We start from the raw sequence: 12306 nt of genomic DNA, 5'->3' as shown, positions 1-12306 counted from the left end.
CAGATGCCAAAAACAACAACAACAATTGTTGGATTCCAGCTCCCATCAGTCCCAGCCAGCATGGCCAATGGCAAGGGACGATTGGAGTAATAGACCAGCAACATTTGGAGGGCACCACGTCATTGACCATTCATGAGCACTAAAACAAAAAGAGCCATTAAGCTCTGGTTGGAATGAAAACAAAATTAAACATCTCTCTTGAGGCCTTGCAGTCACATCAGGCCACTCCAGCCCTAGATGATGCTGTTTCTCTTCCTTTTCCTTTCATTCAGTTTTTCATGATGACAGGCAGAATGGACTGTGAGATTTAATGATTGGCTTACTCTTACCACTTACATTCTGCATAATTTGTCTTGTGGCAGACAGATCTGTAGCCTTAAAAAAGGCAAGACTTTAGAAAGGCAAACAGTTAACCCTTCAATAGCACCTTCAATCCTTCTGGCACTATCAGGTAAAGAGATATGGATTTGTGCTGGGTAGTAAATTCACTCTTTGAATAGCTTCAATTCGTTACTAGGTATTTATTTCAGGAGTTTCAACCTTAATTTGATTGAGATGCAGGCAAAAGCTAGAAATGGAGATCCCACTTTGAAAATTTGTCCTTGGAAGTCTAAAGAAATTCTCTGTGCAATCTATATCTCATCAGATAGTGGGAGGCTAAGTGTTTCCACTGTTCCTGCCAGAAACCTGCGTTTGTCTTTCCTGGACAAAAGTTATTGCCACCCTGTAATCTCGCTCTGAAATACAGCACGTGGAGCCTACACTGAACCCAATTTACTCTGGCAGATGAATATAGCCAAGGTGGTGGTCTGAATGTTTGGCCTCAAGGCACAATCCAATTTTCAACTGTTTCAAAGCTATTATGTCAAAGGCTATTTGCATAAACATAACAATAGCTGTGGATCCAGGCTATGCGATTCAGACACGGGAAAGCCTGCCCTCTGGTGCCTAATCTATTTATCACAAGAAAGAAAGAAAGAAAGAAAGAAAGAAAGAAAGAAAGAGAGCAACGGAACTATTTGGAACTGTAAACACTTCAACAGATAATGCACTTTCCCATAATCTGGTTAATTCCCCCTAGTACTGTACCACCAACATTAATTAAAGAATTTCGCTGCGCCCTCACCTGAATCCTCTGTTTGCAATCCCATGGTGAAGGCAGATACGCATTCTAAATATAGTGGCAATTTTACTATATAAGACTACTCAGGATGGGTACAATCCTAAGCAATTTTACATGGAAGTAAAAAAAAATATAGGGCTTTACTTCCTGATAAATGTGATTAGAATTTGGCTGGTAAAACAGACCTATTCAGGTGTTCAATGCAGCTAGCGTGTGATCTTCTGAAGCAGGGAGCCTCCTGTGCTCATTGAGACTCCCCGTGCGATTTAGAATATTGCACAATCCCTGTTCTAATCTGCCCAGGGAATTTCCGCAATTACAGGAGTTCACCCTGTAAAAGCCTGCTGGATCAGGCCAAAGGCCCTTGTAGTTGAACATCCTCTTCAGAGCAGCCAGCCAGATGGCTATGGGAAGCCTCCAACTCATGAAGGGCTGAAAAAAGAAGATTGGGACATGTTGCTGCAGGAGGGAGGGGGTGACAGGATGCCCCCACTCTTGTAGATACTGAATACCGGGAAAGGGCTTCTATGAGTCACGTATTATCTTTATATACCGTACCTCCTCACACAGATGCATTTAAACAAATACAGATAGTATTTGCAATTGCATATATATTTACAGATGTGGGGTCCATTACATGCAAACATCTTTCTTGCATGGAGGCTGATAAAAACGTAAGTATGCAGTGCCAATTTAAGGAATTTGAATCGCTTTCTAAGTTTTCTCATGCTAGAGAAACAGATGTGATTATTCGGCTTATTACAAAAAGGTCTGTCGTTCATTTGATGAGCTGACTTACAGTGTGGGAATCTATAATAAAGCTGTTTCCCTTCACAGAGCTGAAGATGTCTCAAGTCACTTCATCCCCAACCATATCCTTACTGACACCCTGCATTCATAATTTGCACATGCATTTATCGTATTTAGGTGCTGGGTCCAAATACTGTATTCCATTTCAGAGTATGGCTTCAGAAAAAGTGATGAGTATTTTTGTTTTATTTTTTAAAATGCCAGATTGAAAGACCTCCATTCTGGAAGAGCTCAAAATGGAGATGGAAACCTTCCCAGTTCTGGTAATACTGGTTCCATCAGAAACGGAACCCTGGAGGAAAAAGTGAGTTCTGTGTAGTTGCAAAGCCAAACACACTTCCATTTGTCAAAAGTGTAATGTAACTAAAATTGCATTTGCTATGCTTAGAGTCCTGTGCGCTGTTAAATCTGCATCTGATTCATGAGACATAACTTGCCTAATTGTGAGCAAGATTAAAGATCAATCAATCCCAGACAGATTCCTCACATCAAGTCATGTGACTCCTTAAACAAGAAGGGACTCATCTTTTCTTAGTACCCTGCTTTTCATTTGTTGTGCTCTCCAAGCCTTTGGGGTGAGAAATCCTAATCTTCTTCTTCTTCTTCTTCTTCTTCTTCTTCTTCTTCTTCTTCTTCTTCTTCTTCTTCTTCTTCTGTCTTCTGTCTTCTGTCTTCTGTCTTCTTCTTTTTATTTATTCTGTACAGCATGATTCTCCATGCATTCATACTAGCAGTTTGCCCTGCCATATAAAAGAGTGGGTGTATTTTTTCACACTTCCCTGACTTACGTTTCCTGTTCTTAAACTTGCATCAGATGTGTTATTGTGTTTTATTGTTTTTATAGGTTTTTAACAGTTCTAAGTATGTTCGTTTCTAACTGCAATTTTATTCACATAAATGCTTGGGCACCTTTAGGAGGGAGGAATATAAATTTAACGATTAAATAAAATGAAATAAATTACACTGCATTCCTAAACCTACTTGCTACGGTATGTCTTTTTGTGGTTTTATAATGTAAACCTCAGATGTTGTGCTCCACGGATGAAGGGTGATATATAAATGTAATAAATAACAATAGTAATAAGAAGAAGATTCATTTATTCCACAAATACCTGCTGAGGACCTAACAGTTACTGAATCCGAAAAGATTCAGTATTAAGGAAGCTTCTGAAATAACTGAAGAGCATAATACCCAATGGAAGCTGCAAAAGGGGACCCAAGTTCTCTTCCTGAATTTTTCTTCTCTACCCCGTGAGTCGAATTCTGAAAGCTCATAGGCAGTGGGGGAACGGTCCTTCCAGCCTTTTTCACAATTCCCTCCAGTTAGCAAAACAGAGATGTGTAAATTCACTTCCCTCTCCAATCACCAATGAAGCGCTGTGTAACAACTTATAATGCATTTAACTGAAGGTGACCAATTTAAAAGTCATTCGACATAGCTTTAGGCAGTCATCCTAAGCTCATTTCCTTGAAATTTTCTATTGAAATCAATGGGACTTGTCTTCCTTGTCTACTTCAGCTCAAGGTGTCACTGGAAGTCCTTTCCAAAAAGGCATCTTTTCTTTCCCACTGACATAAGGTGAAGGTAAAGGGACCCCTGACCATTAGGTCCAGTCGTGGCTGACTCTGGGGTTGCGGCGCTCATCTCGCTTTATTGGCCAAGGGAGCTGGCATACAGCTTCCGGGTCATGTGGCCAGCATGACTAAGCCACTTCTGGTGAACCAGAGCAGCGCACGGAAACGCCGTTTACCTTCCCTCCGGAGTGGTACCTATTTATCTACTTGCACTTTAATGTGCTTTTGAACTGCTAGGTTGGCAGGAGCTGGGACCGAGCAACGGGAGCTCACCCCGTTGTGGGGATTTGAACCACCGACCTTCTGATCAGCAAGTCCTAGGCTCTGTGGTTTAACTCACAGCGCCACCCACTGACATAGCTAAAGCATATTCCTAGGACAGGCCAGTGGTACACAGAGGAGAATATCAATCCCATTTGTTACTGAGGCAGCTGAGGGCTAGAGGTACATGCATCTATATACCTTGTCTTTTCTTCCTAAATTGCAAGCATGTAGAGAAGGACAAATCCTGATGGGGAGTGCAGGAAGTGAAGAGGGGAGGCTGTACTTACCCAGCATGATTGGAACAACACCCCTTCCCTGTACAGCTAGGGAACCTTAGGAGAAAAGTCTCCCAGCCATGTTTAGGGTGTGCGTTTTTCCAGCCATGCTTTGGGGAACAGCTGTAGCTCAGCAGTAGAGCATCTGTTTTGAAGTCAGAAGGTCTCAAGTTCAATCCCCAACATCTCCAGGTATGGCTGGGGGAGACTGTTGGACAGCAGCTGTTGCCAGTAGTTAATACTAAGCTGGATGGAGCAATGTTTGATTGGGATAAGCCAGCTTCCTATGTACTGCGGAAGGAAGAGATAACCCTCTCCTGCCCACCCACTGTGTTCGTTCTGAGGAGTATCGTTGCTTAGGTAGAAAAAAAACAAGACCCACAGCTGTGCGCTACATTATCTAGTCTAGTCTGGCTAATGTTGTAAGGTTGTGCCCGCCCAAGAAATCAGGAAACTTTGAATTCTTCGGACAGAGCAAATAAAAGACTTCCTGCCTGTTCCTTCAAGATACTACATCAGTACAGCTGTTCATTGGATCAGGACCATGTTTGTTTTTAGCTTTGAAAAATTCTGTATTTTTCATGCCTGCTTACGTACTTTAATTGTCTAGTCCTTGGATTTTATAGGCTCGGGTTATATCGTTTGATAGAGATCAGGATGTTTTGAATGCCTTTCTGTTGCAATGATCCAGCCATAACGATCCAAGGAGAGATAAATAAAATAAGTAAACTGCAAAATCACTCTCACATTCCTACCATTGCAGCCAACAATGTTTTATATCTCAGTTCAGCAAAGATTTTGAGAATATGTTTAACTTCTTGGGTGCATGTTTTATGTCCTGGAAATAAAGGTTTGAGCGGGTTACTGAATGGCTTTAATTTCCTAAGGAAGAGTTTTGTGGAATTCCAAAGATTCCAATCACCGCAGAGAAGAGTAGAAATCTGGCCTAAATAAATAGCTATGATCTTGGAATCACATTGCACAACCCACTAATGGCTTTGGCAGGGATTGTGGGTAGGGCAACAGGCTGCCAGAAGTGAGTTTCGGGGACCAGTGACGAAAAGGCCAATTATATTACTACTGCAATTCTTGATAGACAAATAGATCCCTCTAATCCAGCCACAAGTGCAAGATTTATCACTAGGAGGTGCAGTACAAGTCTATGCATATTTGCTCAGAATTAAGCACCACTGTTTGTAAATGGCCTTACTCCAGGACACATAGGACTGCAGCCTAAAAGTGAGCCACAGGCCGGGTTCATCACAGTAAACCAGTTTAGCATGAGTACATAAGCCAAAGATGGTCTAGGAATCAGACATTTCCCCCTTCCTGTTTCCTTTCCCTGCATGCCCAGAAAGAGGACTTTGGAAGCTTTGAGTAACATTTTTAGTTAGCCAAACCTCTTCCTAGCCACGCGGGGATGTGGGGAGCAGAAGCACACAATTTGGAGGCATGTTGTAGGTCAGGCACATTGGACTAAACTATGATTTGGTGTGATATGTGATATGCAGCCACGGCCAAGGAGGCTTAGCCTGCTTCACACATGTGCATATTTCACTTGGTCTTTTATTGCTGGATGCCTTGACACTGAGATACTCAAAGTGAACGTATGAACTATATTAAAATAATTATGTCTGAGTCAGGTAATATGAACATTGTACCTGTGGTACTTGTGAACATTGTACTTGTGGTAACTAACCTAACATATAGTTGTTGAGCTTTCGGGGGGGGGCAAAGTTGATTAATTTCTTTTTCATTTTGCCCAAAGATCTTGCATTTTTTTGGCAAGATTGCAAAAGAAAAAAAGGGGGAAGCCATTTTTGAGATATTTTTGTGGGAAACTGGAAAAAATGGCACTGCTGACATGGGCTGCCATACGTCCGGATATTTCCCATACATTTTGCCGGACACTGCTAGAGACGTATGGCAAGCCTATTACTGTGGGAATTCCAGAGTCTTTGAACCAAAAAAGACCAGCAAAGGTGTATAACTAAACACACCTTTGAGATAGCTGGACTTCGCAGAAAATCTCAGTGGATGCAGCAGTTTGATTGGTAAAATTAAACAAGGTATTACTTGGTGATACACAATAAGAGAAGAACATGGACGCATTGAATAGGTTGTGACCTAGATGCCAGCTTTGCCACTGACACCAATCAGTTATAATTTTTCAAGATTCCATCAAATGTAGTGCTACTATTTTATTTTTACGAATTGTTGTAAAAATCAAGACAGTTAAATACTTCTATGATTTCCCCCCCCCCCATACCTCTGTTTACTAATCTGTATACTGCTAATATCAGCTACTAAGAGTATCAATGTCCCATTGTGAAAGATCCCTACCGACTTAACGTCCAGAACTTACATGGTGTTTGTGAAGTCCTTTATGGTTCTAGGATGAAAGAATCTACAGGCACACAAAGTAGCATTGTTCATTATTGCTGTAATCAAGTCTGTTCACTGTAGCACTACTGAAAAATGCTAGCAGGCCTCCAGCTGGAGAGTGAAAAAGGGGGACAGACGACTAATTTCTCCCCTTTCACCCATCACTCTCAGATTAACAACTTTCCCTTGTTTGCTAGCACTCCCCTCACTTGCACCGTGTGCTGTTGCTGAATTCTTTGCAGATGCTAAACATTAGTAAAGCCTGCCATTCGGCATCCTGTTTTTCCAAACTCCTCCACGTTTCTCAGAGGCTTTATCAGAAAGGACATTCCTCTGAAACATTGCAGCAAGAGGAACTGACAGCTCTTCAAACCCCAGCTGAAATTCATTTATTTCCCACTGCTTCCTGCATTTACAAAGTTCATTAATGTTTCATCAGGAGGGACTGATTAAGAGTTTCAGCAGTCACGCAGAATGTGACCATTACAACGCTGCAGATACTGCAAACACACCTGCGTATTAGCATGCACCATAAAAAGTGCTCACATACATGTCAGCTATGTCAGGCAGTAATCTGGTTTCCATCTAAATATCCAGGTCATCCTTTAGAATTTCCATTGTGGTGCAGAAGGAAGATGCAATTCAGAACCTATTGTTGTAGGGTTGGTAGTTTATTCGTGTGAGGGATGATAAGTAACAACAACTCTACAATGGGAATTTAGCATGAATGAGTTTCGTCTGTCCACAGTGATCAAGAGATACTACCTGAAATGCATAGGTGTCGTGCTGGAAGGAATCTGAAGGAGCAGGTGATTTTTTTCAGTCCAGTAGTGGCCAACCTTCCAATGGCAGCAACCCACAGATGGATCCAAAATTCACATGTCTGGATGCATGACATCTCTTATGCCTTCCTTTCCACTCCAGCACCAACTTCCCTTGGAAAAAGCATGTGCGCAGTGGCGTAGCGTGGGGGGTGCAGGGGGGGCCGGCCGCACCGGGCACAACATCTGGGGGTTAGGGTTAGGGGGCGCAAATCCATGGGTTAGGGGGCGCAAATTATTTGCCTTGCCCCGGGTGCTGACAACCCACGCTACGCCACTGCATGTGCGGTAGCTTTTTACCAGCCTTAATTGCTGCTGAGAAGGAAAACCTTCACAAAGAGAGAATGGTTAGCTCCAGAGCCAGGCCAGGATGTTTTGCTGCTTGAGCCAAACAAAACAGAAAATGCTACCTGTCACTGAAGCCCCACTCCCCGGCCCGCCCACTGAATCTGCCTCTCCCTCCTGCTACCTTTGGTGGGGGAGAAAAAGGAGGCCAGAAAGGGGCAGGTAGCAGCGGAGCAGCAACAGGATACGGTGGTGGCGACTGATGTTGCACACTCCTTGGAGCCTGGATCTGCCCCCCCTCCCAACTGCCCCCCAATCTGCTCCCTGGGTGGGCTGGCCCTGGTTAGCCCTTCCTTCTCCAGATGCAACCTCCACAAAGACTGACACTCTGTGATGCAGCAATTGGACTCTTGAATGCAGTCTTAAACTGGCACTAATAGAAGGCTGTTTTCTAGTGTAATTGCTGTACAGGTGGGTGATTTTTGGAGGGAAGGTGTGTGTGTGTGTGTGTGTGTGTGTGTGTGTGGTGCTGCACAGGGTTAACTCCACCCTCCCTTGCTGCAAAAAAGACTCCCATATCAAAATACCTGCCCACTTCCAGCATTTAGGCTCAAAAACAGCATAATGGTTTCAAGAATACAGGGGAATCGCCACTTACGCAGAGGGTTCTGTTCCCAGCCGCCACATGCATCACTGGGACATGCGCAGGTGGGGATTGCCCCATTCCACCCCCACCCCACCCACTTTCAGTGCCAAAAATGGCATTGTGTGTGGCTGCATGCATCTCAAACGTGCACAAGTGGAGAAGTGCCTGTAATTGTTGTGGGACTGTGGAAGGGAGTCTCTGCGCTGGGTGTGGAGTCTCCACCCCTGCCTTTTCCCTTTCCTCTTCTATGAAGAAACCCTTTCTGGGACCCCAGAATTCTTCCTTGGTCTCCTTGCTGGCCCTAGTAGGACCAACTTGGCCAGTTAGCCCCGGTGATCATTTGCTGTCTGCTGACTGGGTTGTTTTGTTTTGTTTTTTCCCCCCAAAATGACCCCTGAATTTTTGAATTTTATTGATTTTGATGCTGTTTTATGCTGTTGTTAAGTCACATTTTAATCAATGTTTTATATTTGCTGTTAGCCACCCTGAGCCCGGTTTTTAAACCGGGAAGGGCAGGGTATAAATTATTATTATTATTATTATTATTATTATTATTATTATTATTATTACACTCTGAATATATTAGTTCATCCTTTATCAATCTGGTGCCCTCCAGACATTTTGGAGCACAGCTCCAATCAGCTCTAGCCAGCATAGCTTTGAAGAGTATGAGTTCTTATGAAAATAATCTGAAGTCTGTCATATTATAATACAGTGCAGACATCAGACTAGGAACCCTGCATTACTAGGGGAGCTCAAATGATTTAAAACTGCAGTCCTGAGATCAAGCACCATTGAACACAATGAAATTAATTTCAAAGAAGCATGCATCAGAATGCCACTCAGTCAGAAGAACAGCCCTGCTGGATGAAGCCAGTGGCCCATGTAGGCCAGCATCCTGTTGGCTAGTGGCAAACCAGATACTGATGGGAATCCTGGAAGCAGGACCCAAGCTCAGGAGCCCTCTCTCCTCCAGCAACTATTATTCAGTTGCTGTGAATTGTGTTCTCCACCAATTTTAGTGCTAGCTGTCATCTTCCCCACTCGCCATGCTCTGGAACGATGCTAGGTGGAGGATGCAAAATGGTGGTCAGTCTAGCAACACAGATGATGCCCCTGCAAGCTGCAGCAGCAGCAAAAATATGAAGACTTCAAGGAAAAGGAAGAATGTGTGCTACTGTCACTGCAGATGGTGACCCTATCCACCCAGAATCTGTTGGGAGAATGTTTCCTTCCCCTGGAGAAATTCAGTGTGATAATTTGTTCCCCCAGCTTCAATTAAATCAGGCATGCCCAAAGTCCATTTTGGGGGCCTAATCCAGCCCCCCAGCCAGTTTAATCCAGCCCTTGTGGCAGTTTATTTATTGGGGTCAAATCCTTTAAAAAGCTCAACAACTTTGAGGTAAAATTGTAAAAAAAAAGGTCGGCCCTCACTCATGTTCACTTCATCAAATCTGGCCCTCTTTGGAAAAAGGTTGGGCACCCCTGAATTAAATGAATCATACCTATGCCCAAATGATGTACTATTAGGTACAAGATGTGATTGAAATCAAAACCATAACAAACCATGCTTCATCGTTAAACCCACTTCAACCAATTTGAGACCACCTCCACCATCAACAAGGAAACAGAGAAAGTATATCACCTATAGTACAGGGGACATAATAAAAATAATATGTGCTGATCCATTCATGCAGCTTTATAAAGCTAAGAAGCATGGCTCTGTGGTGAAGAAACTAGAAGTGCTTGAGTATCTTGGCTTTTAGTGTTATCAGCTTTGTGCATTAATATGCTAATGGCAAAATAAGAAATGTGGAACTAATTCCATGTAATGTAAGACTATCCAAGTAGCGCCAAGACATGGCAGTATCAGAACAGACATGACTGCATCCTTTTGGATATGTATTATACTACAGCACTATGGAACATGTTGAGTTTAAATGGCTTAACAACAAGCTGCTCCAATGTAACAACATTGTGACGATGTAACAACTCCAAGTCCATAGCTAATTTTCACACAGAGGCTGCTTAGCTTTACATTTATCTTTCTTCTCACCAAGGAGGGGGAAATTAGACAAGGCGGTGGTTGTTTGATTCTAGAAACAAAACAAGGCCATGCTTTCCTTTGTTGATTAGCCAAGGGAGCCTAAAAGAATGGTCCATATTTTTTTCAAAACTTTTGCTTTCAAAAAAAAATTTTTTTTAATTAAACCATCTGGTGGTTGCGAACAACATTGTTTCAGCTCTGGTGGCAAGCTTTGTGTGTGTTTGATGTGTCGGCTGATGGAAACCACTTGTGATATAATCATGAAAGGCACTGGGCAGCTTGTTAGGCTGCCTTACACATTCAGTCTATGATCACACACTTGAGTACGGAGCTTTCTAGTTGGCTGCAGAGATAAGAAATATTATAAAGAGCCATGGTGTACTTGGATTTTCCCTGCTTGAGCATGACAGAGTTCCTCCCAAACCCTCCTGGTGTTGGCATTAGAGCAAAGCTACACCAGATAATAAATTTTGCTGCTGCGGAGATAGCCTTGTGCCAGCAGCAGGCTGCTGCCAGTGCAGGATGGAAGTGGGTGGAACTGGGATGTGGTGGGGAAGAAGTAGGCCTTTGCTGGAATTCTAAACTTGGTCAGGGGTTAATCCACATCAGTAGAGGTGTAATGTTATACTAAGGTTACCAGATTTTTTTCAATGAATCCGGGGACACTTCAACTTCAATGGATTTTGTATGGGGGCTGATTTGTAAATCCGGGGACTGTCCCTGGGAAACAGGGACGTCTGGCAACCTTATGTTATACTCCCCCCAAGAGGTGGAACAAGTGAAGGCATCCCTCCTGATAAATCTCATCCCCATCTCCTTCCTGTCCACTCAATGGAGAATAGACTTCGAACTAACCCCTCAGGCAATCACTGCACATCATAAGAATTTAAGAACATGGCCTATCTAGTCTAGCATCCTTTTCTCACTGTGGCCACCCAGACACCCATGGGAAACCTTCAAGCGGGATCTGAGCAGAAAATCAGGTCCCTTTGTGTGGTTTCCAGCAACTTGTACAGTGGTACCTCTGGTTACAAACTTAATTTGTTCTTAACCTGAAACTGTTCTTAACCTGAGGTACCACTTTAGCTAATGGGACCTCCCACTGCCGCCACACCACTGGCATGCGATTTCTGTTCTCATCCTGAGGTAAAGTTCTTAACCTGAGGTACTACTTCCGGGTCAGCAGAGTCGGTAACCCGAAGTGTTTGTAAGCCAAGGTGTTTGTAACTCGAGGTACCCCTGTATTTAGAAGCATCTCTGCCTCCAACCATTTGGGCACAGCGTAGCCATTGTGGCTAGTAGCACTGATGACCTTATCTTCCATGAATACAAGAGTCGTAGTGTACAGATTTCACATCAAGATACAGTACACAATGTGGAGTTCTGCCCAAGGACATGGAAAAATAATACAGTCTACTACCCATTTTTATTTACTGGGTAAGCAGTCTTAACCTAGCCCTCAACTCTGCATGCAAGCCGTTTCCAGGCTATTTTCTCTTATGAGGGCAGCTGCAGCTTCTGCAACAAATGCAACAGCTAATTAGAGTTTACCTCACACCTTTTCCTGTGACTCGGCCTCGGGGCAAGGAAAAGGCAAATGAAAGAACATAAAAGAGTTCTTTCCAAAGCCTAAGACTGCATTCACAGAGCAATAGATGACAATCTTCTGTTTATTTAATCTATATACGTATTTCATTAATTTCTAAACTGTCCTTCATCAAGTATTATCCCAGTGTGGTTTATAGCCCAAACACCAACAGAATTAAGAAAATGTCCAGCAATAATTAAAGCCAATATTAACATGTCTTCAGCGGCCTAAAGGGATGCAAACAGCAGAGTTTCTCTACAGCACAAAGGACAAGAGATCTAGTGAAAGTACTGGCTCAGTAATTGACTAGAATTCAATCTGCACTCAATTGAGTCCATCTAGTGGATTTTTAAAAATTCCTTACCCTTCAGACTGTGCTGTAAGTCACAAACTCTGAGTCACCGCCTGCTCACCTAGGGAACAATTTCTCATTGCTAGAGGTGACCAGGGACTGACAAACCTGGCTGTATGTCAGTCTTGTGTGGCG

General features: G+C 43.1%; 1 protein-coding gene across 1 annotated transcript in view; it reads right to left on the bottom strand.

Moving 5' to 3' along the window:
• LOC309527064 (uncharacterized protein) overlaps window positions 1-6485 on the bottom strand; it is a 171188-nt gene extending 164703 nt beyond the window's left edge. Inside the window, exon 1 of the mRNA XM_082213549.1 lies at window positions 6413-6485. Within this exon, the coding sequence (XP_082069675.1) occupies window positions 6413-6483 (71 nt within the window). The 5' untranslated portion in view covers window positions 6484-6485. The remainder of the gene's footprint in view (window positions 1-6412) is intronic.
• Window positions 6486-12306: the final 5821 nt, after the last annotated feature.

Source organism: Podarcis vaucheri (genome assembly GCF_965113315.1).
Source record: "Podarcis vaucheri genome assembly, chromosome: 2".
Taxonomy (NCBI): Eukaryota; Metazoa; Chordata; class Lepidosauria; order Squamata; family Lacertidae; genus Podarcis; species Podarcis vaucheri.
The sequence above is the reverse complement of the archived record's forward strand: the minus strand, read 5'-3'. Positions and strand labels throughout refer to the sequence as shown.